Source organism: Eschrichtius robustus, chromosome 12 (assembly GCF_028021215.1).
Source record: "Eschrichtius robustus isolate mEscRob2 chromosome 12, mEscRob2.pri, whole genome shotgun sequence".
Classification (NCBI taxonomy): Eukaryota; Metazoa; Chordata; class Mammalia; order Artiodactyla; family Eschrichtiidae; genus Eschrichtius; species Eschrichtius robustus.
The window spans coordinates 49,001,282-49,026,590 of record NC_090835.1 but is presented as its reverse complement, the minus strand read 5'-3'; the positions used below and the strand labels follow the sequence as shown (position 1 = coordinate 49,026,590).

The 25,309-nt window shown below is 46.4% G+C and overlaps 1 protein-coding gene across 2 annotated transcripts in view; it reads left to right on the top strand.

Annotated features, from left to right (window-relative positions):
- Nucleotides 1–25,309, top strand: part of ITGA9 (integrin subunit alpha 9) — a 354,422-nt gene that overhangs the window by 316,606 nt on the left and 12,507 nt on the right. Inside the window, exons 25-27 of one of the 2 annotated variants that reach the window (XM_068558926.1) lie at nt 1,683–1,802; nt 5,894–5,995; nt 21,828–21,947. In XM_068558926.1, the coding sequence (XP_068415027.1) occupies nt 1,683–1,802; nt 5,894–5,995; nt 21,828–21,947 (342 nt within the window). Of the gene's footprint in view, nt 1–1,682; nt 1,803–5,893; nt 5,996–7,255; nt 8,193–21,827; nt 21,948–25,309 lie in introns of those variants that run through there. The other variant, XM_068558927.1, reaches the window with a different exon arrangement.

The window sequence follows — 25,309 nt, the reverse complement described above, 5'->3', positions numbered from 1 at the left end:
TATTTCCCAAATCTGGTTTTAATCAATTGGCTTAGGAAGTCACAAGGACTGTAGTCAACTCCTATTTTTCAGCCTGAGGTTTCTATCAAAGTGTTAAATTTACATTTCAAATTCCATTGGCTGGCACAGGGAAAACCTTTGCAACCCACCAAGCACGAAGTTAAACATTTCTCCCACTAGTATGAGTCTAATCAAGAGTGATGGTTCTCGTACAACCACTTTGTATACCACTATTGGGCAGTATATACTAAAACTAAACATATCTATACCCTATGACCCAGCAGTTCCACTCCCAGGTATATCCCCAAGAGAAACGAGTACTTGTATCCCCCCAAAGACATGGACAAGAATGTTCACAGCAATCTTATAATAGTCAGAAACTGGGAACAATCCAAATATCCATCACCAGGAGAATATATAAACAATTGCAGTGTACCCATACACTGGAGTATTATGAGCAATAAAAACTGCTACACCAACAACATAAGTAAATCTCACAGATATAATATTAAGTGAAAGGAGCCAGAGACAAAAGGACACATGTTGTAATATTTGACTTACATGAAGTTCAGAAATAGCAAAGCTATCCATGGCAATGGAGGTCAGGATAGCAGTTAATTTTGGAGGAATACTGACAGTCATGGGCATGAGGGAACCTGCTTAGGTGCAAGAAATGTTCTATATCTTGATCTGTTATAAACGTATGTAAAAATATATCAAGATGGATCCTTAAGATTTATTCTCTTTACTGTATGTAAGTTATACCTCAACTTTTTAAAAAGTGAAGGTATTAAAGATGGAATCAGATGCTTTTCCACAACCTCCTTTCTCCGTGTCTTTGGTTACATCTCTTCAGCTCCTTATTTCGGCCACGGCACGTCTCACTGACATTTCCTTCCTCGATTTTTTTTCCGGTGGAAGTTGTAGGACTGTTTGCCATTTGGAAGGTTGGAATATTTTTACTTACATAATGCTGATGATCAGCTATTTTTTTGAAGCCCTTAGAATTGTTAGATATATTGATATCTAGTTGTTTGACGGATGCAACGCTGTATCTGGCTGAAATTTTTACCCCACATGTGAAACATTGTGAAGGTATGTTCGCACATTTTGGATCCTACAATACAAAAGAATTCCTCCTTTGTAACTTAAATTTGGAATTTAGGTTTCTAGCTGTAATTCGTGTGTTTTCGTGGTTAAACGTGTTTTTCTTTACTCCTGTGGTTTCTTGAGTCATGTGACTTTGTAGCCCTTTAAATTTGCCCAACCTAAAAATTGGGCATGAAAGTGTATTTGTCACTTCACAGGCAGAAATCACATAATCTAGGACATGCACCTTGTGTTCAAAACTCATAAGAGGAATGCTCCCAAAATATGTAAATGTGTTTCTTTAAAAACAAAACAAACAAAAAAAACCCTTCTTTCTCCTTGCAAATCCAGTTTTTTGGTAGGGTGCACCAGTGAGCTTAGACTTGAAGGCATGTTCTGGTGCCTGCCAGGCAGGAAGTCCCTTGATTGCCCTCTGGTGGCAAGAAGGAATGATTGCATCTTCCTATGGATTTCCTCTACCTGGAATGGCCTTGGTCCTCAGAATAGAAGCTCACAGAGCCCTCTGTGCTATAAATGCTGTGCTCTTGTCTTTTCTTAATACGGTTTGATCATTCTCTGTTTGTTCTTCTCAGGACTGCGAAAAGCCAGGAATTTCTTGCCTAACAATGCACTGTAATCTTAGTGCGCTGGCTAAAGAAGAAAGTCGTGCTATAGACATTTACATGCTGCTGAACACAGAAATACTGAAGAAGGTAAGTCCTGGGAAGCTGTACTATTGGGGTTCATTTAAAAGCATTTGAATTGGTTTCCTCAGAAAAAACTCTGCCTGCCCCCTTTAAAAAACTGCCCTGGATAGCACCATTGGTAATTCTGCTGCAGATGATGCCAGGGAAACATACCAGACCCTTGTTATTCAAAGTCTGGTCGGAGGACCAGCAGTATCAGCATCACCTGGGAGCTCCTTAGAACTGCAGAATCGTGGACTCTACCCCAGCCTTTAGGAATCAGCATCTCTGTTTTAACAAGCTCCCTAGGTGTTTTGTTTGCACAGTTGAGTTTCTCAGACTTTAGCTTGCGTCAGAATCACCTGGAAACCTTGTTAAACCACAGATTCCTCAGGGGGCAGTCTGAGGGTCTGCATTTCTGAGGAGCTTCCAGGTGATGCCATTACTGCTGTTCTGGGGACCACGTTTTAGATCAGGGGTTTTCCTTAAAGGGCCAGTAGTAAATATTTTAGGCTTTACGGGCTATACAGTGTCTTGCCACTGCTCAGCTCTGCCATTGTGTTGTGAAAGCAGCCATAGACCATACTCAAATGAATGGGTGTGGCTGTGTTCCAATAAAACTTTATTTACAAAAACCAGCAGAGGGCCGGATTTGACCCATGAGTCATAGTTTGCCAACCCCTTGTTTAGATGACACCTTGTTTTTCAGAATTCCAACTTTTGAATCTCAGATAACTTTTGTTTTTTTAGGGTTTTTTTTTTTTTAGCTTTTATTGGAGTATAGTTGATTTACAATGTTGTGCTAGCTTCAGGTGCACAGCAAAGTGAACCAGCTATACATACACATATATCCACTCCTTTTTAGATTCCCCTTGCACATAGACCATTACAGAGCACTGAGCAGTGAATCTCAGATCACTTTACTATTATAAGTTTATAAAAGTGGTTCATAAAAAATACCTCAGTCCGTGAATTGGTGGCCCTTAAAAAAATCATACACATTCACTATGATTTATTTTAACATAAACGCTGCTGAGTATGAAAGGCTACATCCAACAAGATGCTTCTAAAATAATCACATGTGAAGCTAAAACAAAATAGGCATGTTAGCCACAGAGATTCTCTTTATTTTCCTTCGGAAAAACTAAATGTGTTAGTCTGTATAAAACTGTCAGTGTATAAATGAATATCCTTAGAAAAGTCATTCCAGTGTTATTTTTTAAATTAGGCATGGCAGTAACATGTTGGCCTGATAAGTCACAGGCACAGGGGGATACAGGATGTTTTACCCACTCTCCGTCTCCGGCTGGTGGAGAGCTGTGAACAGTTCTGCTTTCCCTGGATTCTTTGGAGGGAAACCGGTTTGGGGCAAGTTGGGTGCACACAGCACTGCTTCCCTGTTGTACCTCTCCCTTTGAAAAGGATAGTGTTGGGAGAGGACCAGGCATGAACTAGAGCACCCCTGGTCACCCTATGATTCCAGAATGTCACATCACAGGAAGTGCCTTACTGTCCTGGGTCCCCAGGACAGGTTGGGGGATTATGATTCTGTATGCTTACCCATCCTGTTCATCTTCTTGATAAACGGCCCTGGTGACAGTTTTATTCCCTGTGCCACACTTGCCACTGTTGACAGAACCCTGATACGGCACTGATGGCGGGAAGCCACTCTGATTTCTCTTTCAGCCTCAACCCAGTTGGCTGATGCTTGCACTTACAAATTAGTCATTAGTACTAATTTAATCGCAAAGCCTCAAAGCCTTCCTTGTCCCCAGCTCTGGCCTGGTCTTGTGCAGCTTTCTCTCTCTCTCTCAGTGATCAATGGTGACCCTTTGCCAAGGAACATGTCCCAGTGACTGCTTTCCCCGTGGGCCATCCAGCCCAGTCTGCATCCCAAGACAGCAGGAAGCCATGGGGTGTCGTATGCGGATGTTGGAGAACCGTTCTCCCTACTGGTGCCCTTTCAGCAGAAACCAGCAGAAATCCCAGGTGCAGAGGAAAGCCTCTGTCGGGCCCCCAAGGCCAGCCACGCCTCCCTAAGGATATGGAGCAGAACCAGCCTTGTGGTTCCCTGAGCCACCACTTCTGTTAGTTTTCCTTTGACCTGAAGGTCTGGCCACAGACAAGGGAATTTGAGGTTTTATTGTTTTGACCTTAACAAGTTTTCATTTGAAATGTAGGATCTGATTTTTTTTAATCATCAGAGGATTCCAGTTTCTTCCAAAGTATTTGTTTTTTACAACCACAAGGGGCCTGTTCTGTGCCAGGCTCCTCATCTGCTCGGCCTTTAACTTTGACAGTTATCATCGTCATCATCATTATTATTATTGTCATTAGCAATGTCCGAGATGATGATGATGGTGATGATGATGATCTAAGATTGAAAAGACAGTATATCCTGACTCATGAAACCACAAATCTACAGGACTGTTAAACTGGTAAAAGATTGCTGCATACAAAATTATTTACTGCTTAATATGAGCTCACTGAAGCAGTTTTTTTTGAGTGACAAGCTTCCCAGAAGCACTTCAACTGTGTTTTGTTGCTATTTTAAAGAAAGACAATAATTAGTGTGTAACTCCCAGGTAAAGTACACAGAGTGGCATCCCCGGGTGTCCTCCCAGGAAGGTTTGTGGTTTCCTTGGAAAAGATGAGCTGAGCCCCTTGGAACTGTTTTCTGTAGAGAGAGTCCTCTACTTTCATTTTTGGGGGGTAGGTTTAACCAGAAGTGGGTCAAAGCTGGCATCTGATAGGTACCTCCTTGCATGGCAGGCATGCTGAGTAAATGTAGAAAGACACCTTGCCGGCAGAGCCCAGCTGCCCCCACAGGTGGGATGCCTTCTGCCCTCTGTTTCCACCATGGGAGGCAGCCTGCCTCTCCCTCCACAGTCAGTGCAGCCCCATCTGGACCACCGGCTCGACGTTCTGGCCCTTCCCTAAGCCGTAGTTTTGCCAGCGCCTGTCTTCTTCCAAACTCTTCCATCACTGCCTTGGAGCCATTCTCTCATTATCTGGATCGGTGGCTTTGAGCCCACACCAAGGCTTCTGCCTGCAATGGCTGGTGGGCTCTTCCTGAGACTTTCCTGGGCCAACCTCCCTCCCCCCATCCCCTTTCTCATCGGGCCATCACCTAATTACAGTAAGTTCCCTACATAAAAACCTTCCTCAAGTTGTGAACTTTCAAAGACGTGAACGTGCGTTCCATCAGCATCAGGGGTGAGTGAAATTGCAGCTTGCCCTCCGTCTCCTATTGCTGACGGTCCTTCAGCTCTACCATCTCCCACCTGCTCTCCCTCCTCCAGTCAGTAACTCTTCTTGCCTGTTCACTCGATGCCAGCCCTGCATGCCAGCTTTTGTACTACTGTACTTCTCAAGGTACTGGACTGTAAGATTAAAATGTTTTCTTTCTTTTTTGTGTTTGTTTTTCATGTAATATTTTTGTGAAAAGTATTATAAACCTATTACAGTACTGTACTATTTATATAGCCGATTGTGTTAGTTGGGTACCTAGGCTAACTTTGTTAGACTTACGAACGCACTATCGGTACGGAACTCGTTCACATGTGGGGGGACTTACTGTATAAGCTAGATGCTCTCCCCCTCTCATCTCTCCATCAGGTACCCTCTTCCCAGCTTAAATGGCTTTGACCCCCCCCAACCAGCTTCATTTAAGAGCAAAGAAAGAGTTAAAAGGAACTCATGTGGAGAGTTTGAGGGTTGTGGTCAAGGCAGGAAGATGCTTGAGAAATGTAAATCAGATACCTTCTATGGAATGCCAGGCCTAGATTTGTCGTACACAATTAACAGCTTTATTTATTCTCTGCTCTTTGGGAATATGTCAATACCAAGATCCAAATATCTGGCTCCTGCCACTTGGAAACCACAGCACACAAGCCTGCATGTGCTGATGACTCAGCAAAACTCCAGAGCTTTTCAGCCATCCACTATGATATGAAAGAATCCTCAAGAGAGAGACCGGAAATCTCTTGTCTCATTCAGTGATAGAAATTTTTGTCTGGTCCACATGGAATCTTTGAATTTCAGTTCTGCCTGGGACCTCGGGGCCCAGCCATTGTGATTGAAAAGTCTTACAGTGAGTTGTGTTGTTTCTTCCTCAGGACAGTTCATCTGTCATCCAGTTCATGACCCGCGCCAAGGTGAAGGTGGACCCTGCCCTGAGGGTGGTGGAGGTAGCCAGTGGGAACTCAGAGGAGATGACGGTGAGTCGGTCACCCCCCACACACACAGCCCTCCTCCAAGGGTGAGGGAATCTGGGTGACTTGGGAGACTTGGTGCTGGCATTTGAGGGTAAAGGCGGTCTCTAAGCCAAGATGTCAGCTTTGTGGTAGACCCAAGACCTTGCCTGCCTTGGCTTCCAGGCCCCCATGGAGAACTTCTGCGGTCTGCTCTTGTTGTGATAGCCATGTTCTCTGGGATGCTGTTGTTATGTGAAAGCTCCCGGCTATGACCAGACAAAGGAAAAATCTTCTGGAAGTACCCTTGACAGGGCTTGCATTTCCACTCTGGAGCCAAGACTATTTTAATTTTTCTCAGACCTTTCCCTGAAACCTCATCTGCCTTCACAGTCACATTGCTCCATGGATAAACGCTGGGTGTTTCAAAAACAAGTTGTTTGAGTAACCTGAAGGGGTCACATCCTAGTTGCCAAGTCCTAGAAACTCCTCTTTCATTCCCTACCTAACCCCGTATCCTCTATCACAGCAGTCCCCAACCTTTCTGGCACCAGGGACTGGTTTTGTGGAAGACAGCTTTTCCACAGGGTATGGGGGGAGGGTTCAGGTGGTAATGCCAGCAGTGGGGAGCGGCAGATGAAGCTTCGCTGTCTCGCCTGCCGCTCACCTCCTGCTGTGCGGCCCAGTTCCTAACAGGCCGGTACTGGTCTGTGGCCCGGGGGTTGGGAACCCCTGCTCTGTAAAGTGCAGTCGGTAAGCAGCCTCAAGATGGAATATGTGGCAACTGGGAGCTCGGATGTGGGGTGTGGGAGAGGCTGGAGGGGAAGGGGTGCTCTTGGAAATTTTCTGCCTTTTATTATTTTTCAGGGGCAGGAGGCAGGGGGGAGGCTTATTCTCTGACACCCACACTGAGGTCCTAGGCACATGGGGACACAGCAGCCTCTGAACTGGTTTGGCCAATGAGCTATGCAATGATGCTAGCTTTTTGCATCTCCTTTCCTGGAATTTACTTCTCTCAAGGGAGACTTTACCCTCTCTTGGAAGAGTGAATATTGCTGTGACAAATTTACAAAAGTGAAAAGTTCACAAAGATTAATTACTTACAAAGGAAAAATGGTTAGCTTATTTTCCAATAACAATGGAGACACCACATGTCTAAATGTTAGGATGAGGATCAGAGCAAAGCCCACTCTTATAAGACCCTGGTTAGGAAGGGTTCATATAGAAAATAAATGCCTGGGGACTTCCCTGGTGGCGCAGTGAATAAGAATCTGCCTGCCAATGCAGGGGACACGGGTTCGATCCCTGGTCCGGGAAGATCCCACATGCCGCGGAGCAACTAAGCCCGTGCACCACAACTACTGAGTCTGCACTCTAGAGCCTGCGAGCCACAACTACTGAAGCTGGCGTGCCTAGAGCCCGTGCTCCGCAGCAGGAGAAGCCACCACAAGGAGAAGCCCACGCAACGCAACGAAGAGTAGCCCCTGCTCTCTGCAACTAGAGAAAGCCCGTGCACAGCAACGAAGACGTAATGCAGCCAAAAATAAATAAAATTAAATCTTTAAAAAAAAAAAAAGAAATGCCCAGAACCTCCATGAACTCTCAGTCCTGAGCAAGAAAAAAAAAGCATCAGCTGGTACAGAATGAATAAGAATCTGTGAGGATGTTAAAGCTGCCCCAGGCCGTGGGTATTGCATGCCTGATGCAGGGAAGGACTGTCAGATGCAGACCTTAACTCCTCTACTCACATCGAGAAATTGTCCACACAGTCATTTTAATAACAGAAACTGAATGGGATGAAATGGAATGATGCTGGAGTCCTTCACTCCTAGGGTCAGTGTTTATGGAAGATCAAATATTTGGAGTTGGCCTTTGCCTTTTCCTCCTTGCCTTTTGGCCATTTAACTGCTAATTCAGACTTTTACCTGGGGATTGAAAAAGAATGGAGATTCACTGCTCATTGTCACAGCTCTGGTTAAAAAGTTTCGTAGGATGAGATACATGCCCAACATGAGAGGTTTGGAATGTTCTGGTAGACCACTGTGTTCCCAATTAAGAGTTAACGGAAGTAATTTACAGGTTTCCTACAGGTGGAATCCCTTGGGTAAATGAAAAAATTATCATGGGCGCATTGCCCTTGATTAGAACACGGAGCTGTGGGATCCAGGAAAACATTGCCTAACACCCCATTGTTGGATTCTGAGTCATCTGTACGCCCCCAAAATACCACTTCCATTGGTTACTGTTCCATTTTGAGCACTATGGTAATATTATCATTATCAAGAGTTCTTTGGAAGAAGTTCTCATTTTCAACTGGTTTTTTTCCAGTACTCTAAGAAAAAAAGGCACCCGTCGGAATCCCACAATGCCCCCACCTTCCTCCTTTCCATAACTTTGCCTTCCAATCCATGAGCCAAGATGAAGTACTACAATCTGTTCTCAACTTTCCTAGCCGGAAAAAAAAAAAAATTTTCTGAGTAGGAAGGTTTGCCTTTTTAGGACAAACACGTTCCACCCTACATGTTTCTTCTGAATGCCTGGCGCTCTGTTAGTTGTTCATTGGAAGGGAAATTTCCATAGAGGCTAGCCACCAAATTTAAATCGGGCAAAATATCGCAGGCTTTTAGATCAGACGCCACATTTGTATGGCCTTGGAATGAACAGGAAGTGTATTTGCTGCTGGCAACGAGCAGGGTGTGGGTGAGAAGAGGAAAACAATCCAGTTTTTAACCACATAAAGTGCACATGGTGATAATTCAACTGACAGGCAAATCAAATAATTTTCTTGGGACTCTGTGTCTTTTATTTTTATGCCATGGTACGGGGAGTGCTTTACAGGGCGTACAGTTAAATACCTAGAAATATGTACTAGATATTTGAGGCATTTTCCTTGTTTACTAATAATACATTTGAGGTGCCCTTCCCAGGTGGGGTATTAATTAGCACGTGTCCAAGGCCAACCACACCAGCTTACCTGGCTTTGTACAGACCCAAACCTGAGAACTGTGGATGAGATCTGAGTCACCGCATTCAGCGCTGATTGTGCTGAGAACACGCTGAACTCCCATCCTGTCCAACCCAACCCTTCCGGCTTTTCCGGCAGTGCTGCCAACAGCTGAGGCTAGAAACTCCCCGGGGGCAAACCAAGAATCTCCAGCACACCAGCTCTGCTCCTGAGAGCCACCGCCCCAAACTCCCTTCTCAGACTGTGTGAGAAGCTTGTATGAGTTACAGAGCAAATCTGTTTTCTTGATATTTTGAAATAGTGGAATACATGATGAACATGGAAATCCACAGATGGATAAGTAAGTCATTGCCATGTGGAGTGGGCACCAGGCTGAGATTCTAGGTACCAGCAGGAGAGACTGACTCCGCCTCATTTTAGCGGAATCAGAATGGATTAGAAGGCTATTGGGTAGCTCTCAGAATTGCCAGGAAGGCTGGGGATATGACAAACCTGCGGCGCCAGGACCACAGGCTGGGTCAGGCCCCAGAAAGAGCCTGGCATGGTACTCTGGACACTGCTTCCCTGGCTTCTCTCAGCCTCTTGCTCTGGAGTCAGGCAGGAGCCTCTCACTGGCTGAGGTTAGACCGTTGTCCCTGGGGTACCAGGCACCCCAGAAAGAGCAGGTGGCTGGCATTTTTGGCTATTATAGTAGAGCCTCACCCTCACCCCAAGACTCACCTAGAGGAGGACTCCCCAGCACTGGAAGGATGCTAAAAAGTGACAAATACCCCCTCCCATGTGCTTTTCTAATACCGAAGACAGCATGGGGCCAGCCAACCCCTGGTGCATCTTAGAGCTCCCATCTGAGCCAGTCTTTGTTCAGTCATTTAGACCACTTTGTCAGCTCCATTAATGAGAGAACATGAAACTCTTTGTCCATAGGTGGTTTAGGAGTGTTTGTGCTTTGGGCTTTGTTTTGTTTTTAGGATGAATATGCTGGAATGAGCTACTTCCTTGCTGATTTGACAGGGCAAATGTCTGGGGCCTTCACCTTCTGCCCCGGGAATCATATGTCCAAAGAGGCGGTCACCTCCCTCCCATGGTCCTCCTCTGCCATCCCTTACCCTGCAGGTGGGGAGATGGGTCATAACTTTAACAAGTCCCCTGAGATTCTGCTGTGCCCTGCCTGGATTAGAACCACAAAGCCTCTTCCTCTAGTGAACAAAGGGCCTCTGATGCTCGGGGAGAATAGGTGACTTGCCCTGGATCTCACATCGCTGAGCCAAGAATAGTGTCTGGAGCTCTTGACTCCCCAGCCTGGTACTCCTTTCCCTGACCTGCAGCCACTCAGTCACACGGGAGGGCACTGGGCCTTCTTGGATGAAAGGGCCCCGACAAGTGCAAGTGTCCACTCTGGAAAGGACTGACTTGTTTTAAAGTCTGTCTGTTAAAACTGCCCAGGTACCCTTGGAGCCCAGCCAGCCCCTTCAGACTGGACCTGGCTCTCCTCACCCCAGTGGAGGCTTTCCCTGCTCAGTCTCAATCAGACTCCAGAACAAAGCCTCCAGCCTGCAGCCACGCTTTCACTTCTGAATAAACCTCCCCCTCACGCACGAATTGATCAGGAGAGCACGTTCCAGCTTCATTTTCTCTGAAGCCGTTCAAGTTCAGTTCCCAGTCGTGGCCCTTCCAGGAAGTCAGTACTTCTAGTTTGGCCTTGTCCTCTGTGAACAGGGAGCACTGCATTTCGCCCTTTGGAATTAGAAAAGCCTGGCTTCATATCCCATCTCCTTCCCATCCCAGTGGTGTGATCTTGGGTATCAGGTAAGCTCTGTAAGCCTCCATTTCCTCATCTGTAACATGGGAAACCTGCTTTCTACTTCCTGGAGGTTTCCCCTCCGTTTTGCTCCCTGCCACTGCCCCCCAACCCAGAGGGCATCATCTAAGGTGGTAAATGAGATTACTTCGAAAGGTGCCACCTATAGTTCTTTTGTTGTTTACTGCATCTTGAAGCAAACTTTACAATTTTCTGTCACCGAATAGACTGTGACTTGTACTTTACCATTTATGTGAAAAATTACATTATACCCGGCAAGAGAGTTTTCCCCCTTCTTACACTGAGAGATACGATGAAGAAGAGGGTCATTGGAAAGTCATCACCACCACCACCCCCCCGCCATTCCCTGTCATCATCAAAAGATGGCAGGCGGTCCTCTCCCCTCACCCACTACCCCCAATGTGAGAATTAAGCTCTAACCATAAGGAACTGAGAAAAATCCCAGTGTGGTTTGCTGATTGTCACTATTTGCAGTTTCATTCAATGAATACTTATTGGGGGCTTGCTACGGGCCAGGCAGTGTAGAGACACTGTGGGTGCAATGGGGAACAAAGTAGCCATGGCCCCTGCCCTCCCAGAGCGACTGAGGGGGTGACAGAGAGTAAACAAGGAAGCAAACAAGGGTTTTATTTCAAATCAAGGTGAGTTCCATGGGAGTAACCTGCTCTAGATTGAGGGGAATCTAAAGGAATGTTTCTCCAAGGAAGCTGAGATCTAGAGAGTGAGGAGGGATTAGCTTGCCAAGCGCAGGGAAGAGTGTCCCAGTGAGGAGGGAGAGCCATATGAAGACCCAAATAGCTTAGCGTGTTCAAGGCTGAAACACCAGTGTGGCAGCTACCTGGTGAGTGGTGAAGCCATCCATGATGGGAGACGTGTGAAGACATCCATGATGAGAGACATAGGCAGGGTCACACCATATAACACCAGGGAGCAGTTACAAAGGGAAGCCATTGCAAGCTTCTGTTTTGAGTGGGGAATGGCATGATCCAATATATATTTTTTAACAATCACAGGCTACTGTGTGGACAGTGGATTGTAGGGGGCTGCAAGAAGGTTGTGACCGTCACTTGGCTAGAGATGATGGTGGCCGAGGAGCTAGAAGTAGACAGGTAGCTTTATATCAGTAGAGGTCTAGCAGTTTGTGCCAGTCACATGTAGGGAGTATCTGTCCTAAAGGGTTGGGAGGGATCAGGTCACATCTTGGTGCAAAGCCCTTTGCCTGGTGCCTACGCATGGGCAGTCAGTTAATAGTGGCTCCCCTTGCATGAAGAGATGGCCAAGGATGGGAGGAAACAAATGAAGAATAGCTTCTCCCTCCCTCAAAACCTCAAGAGTCATGATCAGTTTACTCTAAACCAATGATTTCCAGCTGTCATCATGATTATCATTATCATTTTTTTAAACAACACAACCCATTTCTAAATTGAAATGTGCTTTGGTTGAGTCAGAGGTGGGATGCCTGGAACTCCCCCAACTTGTATTTCCATGTTCCCTTGGGGGCCTCTGTATCCCCTCACCAAACCCCTAGGCTCTGTGGAGCCAAGGAAACCACTGCTATGGAAGGTTGTATTTTAGGACAAGGCTGCTGTCCAGTCCCTCAAATTCTTTGACTAGACATGAACTGGACCCCCCGGTAAACATGAACAAGAAAAAAAATTTTAGCCTCAAGGGGTGAACACTGCACTTGCACACGTGTGCAGACACACGTGCTCAAGCACACAGACACACACACACACACAGACACACACACACAGTAGTGTGGTTTTGTGCTGGGAAAGCCTGAGCTGAAGAGGTTAGGAGAGGCTGCATGGACAGAGTGACCCCTGAACAAGTATTGAAAGCATTTTCTAAGTGGACAGGGGAAGGTCAGGCTCCAGATGGAGTCAGATGGTGTCTTAAGATAGATTCTCAAGAAGCAGACCCTCAGATGAGGATGTGGGTGCAAGGATTTTAGTAAGGAAATGCTCCCAGAGAGATGGGAAAAGAAGTGAGGAGACAGGATAGGGAAAGAGAACAAGTGGACCAAGGATGAGATTCCAGGGGCCCCAGCCTTAGCGGAGCCCTGGAGCACAAATACCACCTCAGAATTCATCCTGCCTTGAAGCGAGGGAGCTGGGCTTTCTCACTCCTGTACGTGTCAGTCACTGGCCAGGGGCTGCCCAGGAGGTAATGAACGCCAAGGTCCTCCTCTCCCCACGTGCCCTGGGGGCAGGTGGCCTCTGACAGTGCCGTCCACTTAGAAGTGAACGCATGTAAAGCTGGGGTTGGACATAGGGAACTGATAGAGGGACCCGAGGGATGTGGGCGGACAACCAGTAGTGTAGGGTACAGATGGCAGTGGTCTCCACGCAGACACTGGGGGCTTGGCTCGACGTGCCCTTCTGCGTCCCGTTGCTTAACGATTTTATTGTTTTCATTCGTATATGCTCAGTTCTTGTGATGTGCTGGGCATTTGATGTGATTATCGCCTATCACTCTCACATCACCCCTGTGAATGAGATACTATTACTCCCATTTTCTGATGAGGAGACTGAGACCCCCAGGTGAAGGGACCTACCAGCCTGAGATGCCACAGCTTGTCAGTGGAAGGGCTGGGTCTGGTGCAGGGCTGCCTGTTTGCAAGCCCGAGTCTCCCTTCATCCTCCGCTCCTTGGACCCCTGCTGTCCTGTTGCCTGGCCCTCGCACAGCAGGAGCACCACTCTGGCAGATGGTAGGAATGCAGCCATGGGTGGTGACAGCTGGCCCTTAGTCCTTGGAGCGACCCTTGGCTCCAGTGACCTCAGAAGCACCTCATGCTCTGACTTAGTGGTCTGTTGATTCTGGAACTCTTTCCTGTTGTGGCCTGGTCACTAACCAGATGCACAGCTACTCATCAAGAGAATTAGCACTCATCGAGGGCCCTCCGTAGCCTGCGGTAAAGGAGCTGCGTTCCCCTCCTCCCTTTAAAGAGCAGTCATGAGGTTTCTCAGGAGTAATAGATATAAAACCTCTTAGCACCATGTCTGGCACACGGTAAGTTCGCAACAAATGTGACCCGTTCTTAACAATAAAGGAATTAGCACCAGCCCAGCTCATTCCTCTGCAAATTCTAACAGAGCAAGGAATTCCTGAAACCCAGCACCTAGCAGGCAGGGGCAAGTTTGACATCTTTGTTTATCACAGCACAGACTTACAATGTCCATCTTGCCAAATGCAATTTATTTTCTGTTCATTGATGTCATCTCCATAAGTCTTCAGTCTCCCCTGAGTGGGGATGCTTTCTAAAGGCTCTGTTCTGAGAGTGATTTAAGACATGGCTCTGCTGAGAACATTTCCTCCAGCTCCCACAACCCTTTATCCCTGCCCCCTTCCCCACTGGCTGCTAGATGTAATTAGAAGCAGATGAAAATGGCATTTCATTGTCCCAGATGTTCTTCTTTTACCACTTTTTATTTTATATAAATTCCTTCCCTCTGTGAGACCTGTGTGTGATGTCAGTTGTGGAAAGCATCTTGCCCTTGTAATTGACCTTCAGGCAGTGGGGCCTGGGGTTGAACCTCCATTCGGGTGCTGCTTATGCTGAGCTGTCCCCTCAGCCGTGGAAGCCCTCCGTCCAGCCAGGCCTGGGCCAGCCGTACCCCATTGTGGTCATGTTCTCAAGCCTTTTGGAGACCTGAGCATTTCCAGCTATGACATTGGGCATATTTACAGTGGTCAGAACATAAAAGTTTCCAGAAACATACAAGTGAATCAAGTGCTGTGGTTCAGGCTTACCAGCTGCCTCAGACTGGAAGTTGGCTCCTGGTGGTTCCCTGACGCCAGCTTGCCAGCCTCAGGTGTGTTCAAGTTTACAGTAGCAGGCAGGATGCCCAGCGTGGTGGGCCTGCCATCGCCCCTGCCAGATGTCTGTCCTCCTCAAGGACTCTATTGAGGCAAATCCTCGTGCTCCTCAATTCTCTTATGTTTTATTAGTTAACATCCAACACATGAGCCCTCCAGCTTCAGTCTGCTGCTGTGTGATCATTTATCCCTTCGTTGATGAGAACTTCTGCCGCCCCATCTCTCAGCCTCCTACCACCCTCTGAAACGTGCAGACTCCCCCTCAGCCTCAGTCTTTTTTCTCCTTTCATACTGGGAGTGTGGATCTCTGCTGGGGAAACCACTTCCACTGCAGCCCTCTTAACGGGCCTGTTCCTTGAACCCCCACGTAAAGTTCTCCCGATGCGTTTTGCAGCCAGAGTGCTCTTTGCAAAATGCAAACCATGTCACTCCCTAGTTAGAACCTTCCATTGACCTCCCATGCCTCTTAAGATAAAGCGTATAATTATTATTTTTTTTTTAGGTTTAATTCCACAGTATTTTTAATGGCATAGTTAAAGCAGCCCTTATTCCTCCAATGCTTATCAACAATTTTCTCAGGTAATTTTATGAATGAATCTGATGATTCTCAGGGATTATTTATAAGTAATTTTCAAAGCCATGCCTCAGGAAGACAAAAGAGGTTCTACGTTGCTTTTCAGAGCGATTTCCTCTCTACCTGAATGGAGAAGGAGAGTCAGAAGCTTGAATTTCAGTGTTTTATGAAAAGAAAGTAACCTATTAAACTAAATTATTTAGGAATTAGACATTAAGATCAAAATAACTGCAGGTTTGGTTTGATTTAGTGCAGCCATCAAAAAGCTAGATGGGGCCAGTTTTCAGATGGAAGCCACAAGCTTCTTTAATATAAAGGATATAATTCTTAACACAGCCTCCAGGCCTTCCCATCTCTCCAGCTTCACCTTGAACATTTTCCGGTGGCTTCTTGTTCATTCCATTTGCTCCATGCCTACTGTCTGTTGGCAGTACTTCACCTCTGCCAGGCTCTCTTCTGTCACAGGGGGTTTGCACGTGCTATTCCTTTTTGGAATGTTGTTCATTTCCCTCTTTGACTAGTTAACTTCTGCTTACCCTTTAACTCTTAGCTCAAGCAGTCCCTCAAAAAACTTTCTGACTGCCATGCTTATCTTAGAGTCTTTTCTAACCATGAATCTCTCCTTTGGGGCACTTTCTAAAGTTATAATTTTGCATTTATGTCTAACTGGCCAGTATTCTCTATAAGCTGGAAGCTCCATGAGGGCAAAGACTGCCTGTTTTATTCATCAATGAATCCCCACAGTGCCTGGCACATAGTAGGTCCTGTGTACACATTTGTTGGATGGGTGGATGGATGGATGGACGGACGAACAGACAGATGGATAGACAAACAAATGGACAGATGGGGTGGATGGGCAGATGGATGCATGTGTGGATGGATGGCCAGAACTCTCCCAAAAGAAATAACATTTGCCGATATATTTTTGAAGTAGAAAAAAGAGAAGCACACTCAGGAACTCCAGCTTCAAATCTCATCCTCTCTTCATTGCAGACTGAGTCATAGTCATACTTCATCAATGGTATGGCAAAAAGGACATTGAATTTATTAATCTGTGCCTTCATGAATCACATGATGAATCACTACCTTGGTCTAGGTGACGGGAGAACATGCATTCAAATCCTTGTTCTGTAAGAATTCACAGTTTACTGGAGTCCATAGACAGGAAGATACATCATTACCTTACAGAGTGAAGAGGACTTAGGACTGGGATGATGATGAAGTGCTCCACTGTGGTTTTAAAGCTAAGCTTTGTGGAGCCGTGGGTTCCCTTGAGTTGGTTCTGGGGCTGCTGGGCCTGGGGTAGAAGGGACTGGCTTGGGAAGGGGGACCGATCAGACCGGGCTCGAGCTGCCCACCTTCTTTATAAACAGAGAATCTCCATTTTTTCCTGTTTTATACATTGGGGTGCTAGCGCAGATTTTCTCTGCTAAGAGAAGTTGAAAATTGCTGTTTCCAAAAGCTCAGAGAATGATTAACTCTGCTGAAAAGAGCAGAGTAGGTCAGTCTTCTTGGAACAGAAGCTGTTGGAGCAGAGTCTCTCCTTTTAACTTTTTTTTAACTTGGCTTTAAAATGCTCAATTTTTTTAAAAAGTAGTTAAAAGTAGAAAAGAGAAAACAATACCTGTAGTATCAAAAAACACCTATTTACTTAAAAAATTTCCTGTATTTTTCTGCAAAGCTGAAGTCTTCTGTATGCTAAATTGATATTGATTTTTTCGTATAACTTTATAGCATTTATCATTTTTCCCATTTTATTATCCTGTTTTCTAAAGTATGTAAAACTCGGAAATCAGGCGAAAGATGCTTGTGTGTCCTTTCACACCTGGAGCGTTCTCTATCCCCTTTCTACTCAAAGTGTGGTCCTTGGACCAGCAGCATCAGCATCGCCAGTGAGCGTAACCGTGATGTGGACGCTCAGGCCCCAATCCAGACTCCCTGATTCAGAATCTGCATTTTAACGAGGTTCCTCATGTGATTCTTACACACATTAAAATTTGAGAAAAACAACGCTGTTCTAATAGGCCTGCCTAACTCCCTAGGGCCCATATTCTGTGAAGTTACATATTAGCTTATAGAAAACTAAGTTACAAATGCCTTTTGCCGGTAAAGATGAAAATGACTTCCGTCTGGCAGAAGATATAATCCCAAAGGTTATAGTTTATTGCCGTGTAAGGTATTAATCAGTTTTGTGTCTGATTTCAACATTCTTCTATTCTTTTTTTCCTGTAACTACCCGCATTCTCAGATCCTTTTTTGAACTAGCTTTACCATCCTGCTGATTCCCTCAGTCATGAATTAAATAAATTTTTAATGTGTATCTGCTGCATATTTGTATGAGAGTCATGTTTTTAACTTTTTGAAAATCATACTTTGACAGCCAGATGTATTATCATTTTAACGGCTCTGTGGTATTCTACTTCGCGATTGCCGTAATTTACTCATCTCTTAGACTTTTAGGATATTTCTATTTTTTATTGAAGTAGAGTTGATTTACAATGTTTTGTTAGTTTCTGGTGTACAGCAACCTAATTCAGTTATGCATATATATTCTTTTTTGTATTCTTTTCCATTAAGGATATTCCTAATTCTGTACCAATGTAAATAATTCTGCAGTGAACATCTTCGAATATAAAACTTTTCCTGTACTTTATGTTTCTTGCCTATGAGTAAATTTCCAAGTACAGAATTAATGGATCAAAGGATATGAACATTTGTAAGATAAGCAGTATTGGAGTTTGTCATCTGGACAAGAATGGAAGAGTCTTCCAAGGTGGCAAAAGCAGGCTGCAGAGAGGCAGGAGGCCACAGGTCCCACAGGGAGATAACTCTAACCAGCTAGAATGTGAGTACAGGTCCTGCCAGGGGCTGGAGAGGTAAGAAGGAGACCAGATTGTAAAGAGCCTGGTACCCTGAAATGTATATCTGGTATAAAGGGAAACCATCTGTAGTATAAACTGAGAAGTGCGTGATGAGGCCTGTGCTTTAGGAAGACAACTCTAGCAGCAGGAAGTCTCCTCCAAAGCTCCTGAAATAGTGCTGGTGACAGAAGCTCAGGCTTGAACTGGAGCAGTAACTGGGGAGATGGAGAAAAGATATTTAAAGAGGTACCAGGGATGGGATTAAGAGATACAAACTACTATGTATAAAATAGATAAGCCAGAAAGATTTATTGTGTAGCACAAGGAGTTATAGCCATTATCTTGTAATAACTTTTAATGGAGTATAATCTGTAAAAATACTGAATCACCATGCTGTATACCTGAAACTAATATAATATTGTAAATCAACTATACTTCAATTTTAAAAAAAAACATTAAAAAAATACCATGGGCTGATTCAAAAATTTTTTTTAATTTTTGAATTAAAATAAAGAGGTATAAGGGCTTCACCAGGATCATCCTGCTATTTACTGGTGGCGACCAGACTGGATTGTCGGTGCTTCCTACCTCTCTCTGTGGTCCATGCTGCTGTTCCTTTGGGTTTTTATCTAAGATGTGACTTCTTAGAACTTCAGGCTGCTCAGATCCTTCCACTTAATGAGTTTATTAGAGTCGCGATGTGCAGGAACCAGCTTTGCCAAAGCATAAAGCACATGTCCAAGATGATGAACGGCATCACTAAAAATAATAAAAGATTAAGCACACATTCCGGGGAAGTGCCAGGGCATTCTTGTGGAATTTGCCAGACTAAACTGTAGTGGATACTCTTCACTGTCTCTGTATCTACAAAACCAGACTTCCGAGGTGGCTTTGCCAGGATACGCGTTTCAGACACCGCGGGCAGGCAGCGTCCCTGTGCGGCTCTCGGGGCGACCCAAGGGGCTGGACTTTACAGCTGACCCCACGGAGCCCACAGCCTGTCTCATTGTCAACAGGAAGGTTCAGCAGATTTTCACTATGCGACCAGAGACCAGGAACTTTCAGACACTATCTTACTTCCCCATTTCACAGAGGAGGAAACCGAGAAGTTTGTCTTGGTTGTCCAAGGGTGCCCCTCTCAGCCACGGTGCTTCATAGTTGACCTGCGCAAGACACCACAAGAGATTCTGAACGTGGGAGGTGATTTGATCCACAGCTTTTTAGGGGCAGTAACTCAAAGACATGAATCTATCTGTCTTTAAAGACAGAAGTCTCTAATCTGAACCAGATAGAAAAGAGTAGGTTTAAGATGACAGACTTCACAGCCCATTTCTGTCCCACCACCTCTCACCCCCACGTATTCCTCCTTCAGGATCGCCTCATGTCTGAAAATCCCTCTTTGTAATAGCCCCAAACCGGGTAGAATGGATAAATAAATCAAGGGATATTCACACAGCAATGAGAATGCCATGCTCCAGCCTGGAGGAATCTCCCAAACCTAATGTGGAAGAAAGAAGTCCTTCCAGGTAGAGCGTGGACAAAAGCAGTGATGCTCATCTAGGCTCTCGGCCGTCAGGACAACGAGTACCCTTCGTGGGGGCTGTGACTGGAAGAGAGCGTGAAGGGGGCTTCTCAGCAGCTGGTCCCATCCTGCATCTCGATCTGGGTGCTGGCTACACAGATGCATTTCACATTCAGTTCGTGAAAATGCAGTGAGCTGTGCACTTAGGTTACGTAGACTGTTCTCTATGTATATTAGACTTCAATAAATAGTTTTTTAAAATTAAAAAGGGTGCCAGCCAACCATGCACAACCTCAAAAGAAATCTCCCTGCCAGCAGTGCTAATGATGCTGATGGGAGCACCTGCCATGTGTCAGGGGTGGGCTCTGCCAATCGCCCTGCGTGCGTTAGCCCCTTCAGTTCTCTGGGGAGGTGCTGTTCTACCCCTGTTTTACAGAGGAGAGAACTGAGGCTCAGAGAGAGAAAGTACCCTGTCCGAGGTCACACAGCTAGTGAGTATGTGCTGAAAAGAGGCCTTATTTCCATTCCCAGAAGTGACTACTGTGTTCTGTAGGCAGTTCTCTTTGATCTGTCCCAACACAGGAAGGAATGGTTTCTGCTCTGATTTCCCTAGAGATAATGTCTTGGATTCAGGATCTGCCTCATGGATGACCATCCTCCCCTCCCCCAGCACACCCCCCCACCCCACCAGTGGGAATGAAGACAGTTGAGACAAAGGTGATTGTGTTTGCTTTCCTTATCACCAGGGAAGAGACAGTAAATGATCCATTTAATTGACAGATAATCTTTAAAGAACCACTGTCAGCCAGGTACTCTATGGTGTGCTAGTGACCAGCTTAGGTTGGGAGTTTGGGGTTGGCTAGACCTGAGTTCAAATCCTGACTCTGCATTGTAAGCTACATGGCCCAGAGCAAATCCCTTGTCCTCTCTGGGCCTCCATGTCCTGCCGTGTAAAATAGGTGCTAAATACCTCCTGGGGTGATTGTGTGAGTTAGACAAGAGATTGCAAGAAAAGCACAGAGCCTGACACAGAGGAGCATTCAAGAAATGTTACAGAGAGAGGGAAGCCAGGCCCTAAAAAGGTAACATAAATAGCGCTAGTATCAACTCAGTCCTGTGCCCAGTCACCGTTGAGGCTTGAGCAAGGGGCTCCCATAACCAGCGAGGCTTCCTGCCAGGCAAAAACTCAGCTGGCTTTCAGGGTTGAGCCAGGTTTACATAGGCCTTCTCCAAGGAGGGACTGGGCATTCCAAGCACACGGCCTAGCTTGGACAAAGCCCTGTGGCTGGGCCAGCCTGTCTGCAGCCAAGGGAGACAATGGCTGCCCAGAGCTGAGATTTCTGTCTCTTCAGCAAAGAGGAGCTTGAACGGGACGGTGGGGTGTTAGGGGATTGGCTGTAGAGGGCACAATGGATGCTTTGAATTCTACAAAAATAAACTCCGCTGTGACCAGTGGGGCGAAAATAGAGCCAAAGAGTACAGTCAGTGTTGAGCTAGCACGTGTTAAGCTATCACCTCTCTGGCAGGAGGGTGGGGGCGCCCTGATTTGTGCGCCACTTTTGGTGGTATAAATACTCCTGTGATGGACCAGTTCAAAATACCATTGTAACATCCTTAGATGTGGGGCTGGGAAGAGATGCACACCGTTGGCACCATTGATGTGAGCCAACACACCACTGAGATTCCATCAAAGTTGGGAAAACTTGCTCCACTGAGACATGGGCTCTGAGGACCTATGGCTCCCATTGGAGACCAGGGCTCCGCTCCTCGAGTGAGTGCTTTTAGTGTGCTAGGCATCGCCATGAGACCCAAGGCAAACTGTGCCCAGCCCTTGAGGTCCACAGTCTACTGGGGAAACTGGCATTAATTGAGTAATCACACTAAGTTACACAGTGCACAGAACACTCAGAAAGAAGTACTGTCTTACCTGGAGGGCACGCCCATGCCCTTTGTTTCAAAACCATAATAAAACAGAGACTGTTACTGTCCTGAATCAAGAACAAAGTGCGTCCTCTCAGTTTTTCACCACGCTTGTGTTCACTTCGTGATACTTAAATCAGGCCTGTTGTCGTTACAGCCCTTTGAAGAACTGGGCCTGTGATTTCAAGTGCCTTTTCAGGTCCTTGTGAAAAATCCATCCGTATACAACCAGGAAAGCACTCAACAGAGCCCGTTTTAGAGTAACAGCAGTCTGGACACATCTCTCCAGTTCAGTCCCAATGTCAAGCCCAGGCTGGGTCCCCTCATGCGGTGGGTGCTTCTGTTTGGGAACCATCTCACTTCTGCTTTGCCTCCCAGGTGGTCTTCGAGGCGTTGCACAACCTGGAGCCCCGAGGCTACGTCGTGGGGTGGATCATTGCCATCAGCTTGCTGGTGGGAATCCTCATCTTCCTGCTGCTGGCTGTGCTGCTCTGGAAGGTGAGTGGAGAGCGCAGGTCGCCAGGGAGTCCCTGACCAGACACCCAGCTCTCCTGCCTCAGCAGGGCTAGAGCTCGTCGTCGGAAAAGGCTTCCTGGTGGAACTTCCTTCCCAGTGCAGGTACAATGAAGGAGGACAGGGTCCCCTCCAGGCAGTGAATGGAGTCTAGGCTCCTCCTGAGGCCATTCACACCTGAGGACTGGACTGCTTTAGAGGGGACCCCAAAATCTTACCCCTCTTCTCCTGCCTTCCCTAGCAGAGTTGCCACCAGTCCTAACACAGGGTGGTGGGAGCCTCACTCCAACGCACAAGCTTGGGGAGTAACAGCTGGGACTGGGACGGGGATGGTTAACTCCTTTATTTGGCACAAAAACAAGAAAAGAAACTACAGAGCCATTCTTTGTTCTTTTCCCATGTGGAATATGGAAAAGATTTCTGCCCAGAAGACTCTAGTAATGGCGATGGGCCGTATGTCTGGAGTGCTGCCTGGGTAGCTTCATCAGAAGTTCTCCCAACCCCATGGGGGTTCATTCGTAGGTGCCCCAGGGGGTAGATTTGCCCTGCCTCCTTCACCAGGGAGCACCTGCTCATCCTTCACATCTTGCCTCTTGTCACTTTCTCAGGAAGAAAGGGGTGTCCTCACCCCCAATTCTAGGATGGTTTCTTTGCCCTGCGCTCTTCTCTCAGACACCTGGCGTCCTTGACTTTAGGGCCTCTGTATTCATCAGTAATGGTTTCAGAGTCATTATCTGAGGAAGGTCTGTCTCTTCCACGGGATGGTAGTGTGCCACGTGAGTTGGGTCCTGTCTGTTCTTGTTTCCACCATGTCCCCAGCTCCTACAGCAGCACCAGGGACCACAGCTGGGACTTCCTGACACCAAGTCCCTGATTTTCCAGTGTTCCAGGTTTCAGAGGCAGGTGGAAACAGCCTCTTAACATGATTATGGATGGATCCTTTAAATTCAAATAATTAGTTTCTTTGGGATTCCAAAATAATTTGTATTTATTGATCAAACATAGACACATGTCAGTAAGCAAAAAAGTTGTCAAATACTCAGGAGTCCCCATCCCAGAAATAACCGTGGTGAGACCAGCATTGTCTCTTCTTGAACTTTTTCCCTACATAATAGACAGAGACCAGGCATTCTCTTAGCACCCACTTACTTGTGAATAGTGTGTTAAATTCTCCAGTAAAATACCCAATACATTTTCAGGTGCAGGACCTCTAAAATTAAAGCAATGAGTTCAATTATCAATCTGAAAAAACTATAGTAAATATACTTCAGAGTATCCAAGAAATCTAGAAACACAGGGAAAATAGTGTTTTTGTTGTACATCTTTTCAGATTGACAGTTGGACTCATCACTTTAAATTAAGAGCAACTTCACCTGAAAAAAGTATTGGAGGTTGAAGAAAAATATATTGAGCATATTACTTGAAAATTAGTTTATCTCAGGTTCCCATGCCTTTTGGACATCCCATTTACTATTTTACAGGCTAGCTTTCCCTGAATGCAAAATTGTGAAAGTCTTTCCCTATTGTTAAAAACCCGTGTCCAGCGCTGTCCTCAGGCTGCAGGTGTATGGCAGATCCCAGTCCTCGGATGTTGGGATTCATTCACATGGCTTCTGGTTTCACACTTCTTGTAACAGTGCCACAGTGAATATGCTTGGAGCCAAATATTTGCACAAATCCTTCATTATGTCCTTAAGATGAAACCCTAGAAACGGAATTACCGAGTCAAAAGAAATGCGTATTTTAAGCCTTTTATTACATATTGCCAGTTGCCCTCTGGAAAGGTTATACAAGCAGTGTATCAAAAGTGCCCATTTTCCTGTATATTTACCGGGAGCGGATATTACCTTTTTTGAAAAACCTGCCCATTTGTTGTTTGTTTAATCTGCGTGGCCAGATAGAGTCTTAATTCTCCCTTTTCTCCAACTCTAACTCCTTCCTGCCAAGACGGCTGGTCTGGGGGTGGAGAACAAAGCCAGCTCAGTGTTTGGGATCTGAAGACAGTAAAGGCTTTGGGGGGGATGTGTGTGTTTGTGTGTGTGTGAGAGAGAGATACTTCCTTCTGCCTTTGTACGGACATATCAGAAGAGAGGGGGCACCGTCCTCCACGGCTGGGTGCACGGGACCAGACAGGGACACAGAGTGGGGAGCCGGGTGGCTGTGTCCCACCCCCTCCCTCTGGGCCCCCCACTTGGCTCTGCCACTCAGGAGTGTCCCCTCTCCTGAGCACACCCTCCCACCTCCTTCCAACTGCCATCTGCTTCGCTTTGCTTCTGCTGTGTTTCTTTAAAGAATGTGGTGTGTCAGGAGGGGGTGTCATGGGGTGGCCAGCACCCTGAGGCCACCCAGCTGTGTGTGATCCAAAGAGCCAGGGCCCGAGAAGGCAGACATCACCCTCTGCCATGGACTGGCCATGAAAGCAGAGTGGTGGCGGTCGAGGGGCCTTAACCAGACAAGGTCATCTTAACTGCTGGAGGAAGGAAGGGTCTAGAACAGCTCTGAGAAAGCTGGCGAGTGATGCCATCAAAACTTCTAGCCACAGACACAGACTGATCAGCCCCCTCTGAGTCCCAATCCTACAAGCCTGGGAGAGAGAATCTGACTGGCTCAGCTCGAGTCAAATGTCTACAACTGTGGCAAGAGGCCAGGAGGTGGCAGAGAGAGAATCTGACCAGCCTGGGCTGGGTCACGTGTCTTCCACATCCAGACAGCTAAGGCCAGCGCAGGAGAAAGATGCAGTGTGGAGGTTTGGGGAGGCTAGGTAGGGGTGGGGATGGGGGCTAATCTTAGAAGGAAACTAGGCAGATACCCTAAAGGCTTTCGCTCCAGCAGGGTTTCACAGTTGTCAGTGGTGCTATTGCCTACGTTACAGTCTTTTATATGGTACTGGGTAGCTATGGCCGCACAACAAATTGCCACCAAATTGAGTTCCCTTCTGCCTAACAAATGTATGGGTCAGGAATTCAGGAAGGGTTTGGCTGGGTGATTCTTCTGCTCCAAGTGACACTGAGTCGTGTCACACAAGGGCATTCACCTGGTGGCTAGGCTGGTCTGCTTCACTTCACAGGACAGTTTTATTCACATGCCTGGCACCTTGGGTGGAGATGGCTGGAAGGCCGGACTCTGCCAGGCCCCTCCCTCTCTCCGTGTAGATTCAGGGCCTCTACATGTGGCCCTTCCAGCAGAGTGTGCTGACGTTTTACGTGGTGGCTTCAGCTCTGGGAGAGCATGGTGAGAGCTGCTAGTCCTCTGAAAGGCTGGCCCAGAACTGGCATGGCATCATCCTGCTGTACTCTGTTGCTCAAAGCAGTCACGTGCCAGCCTAGAGTCAAGGAACAGGAAAGAGA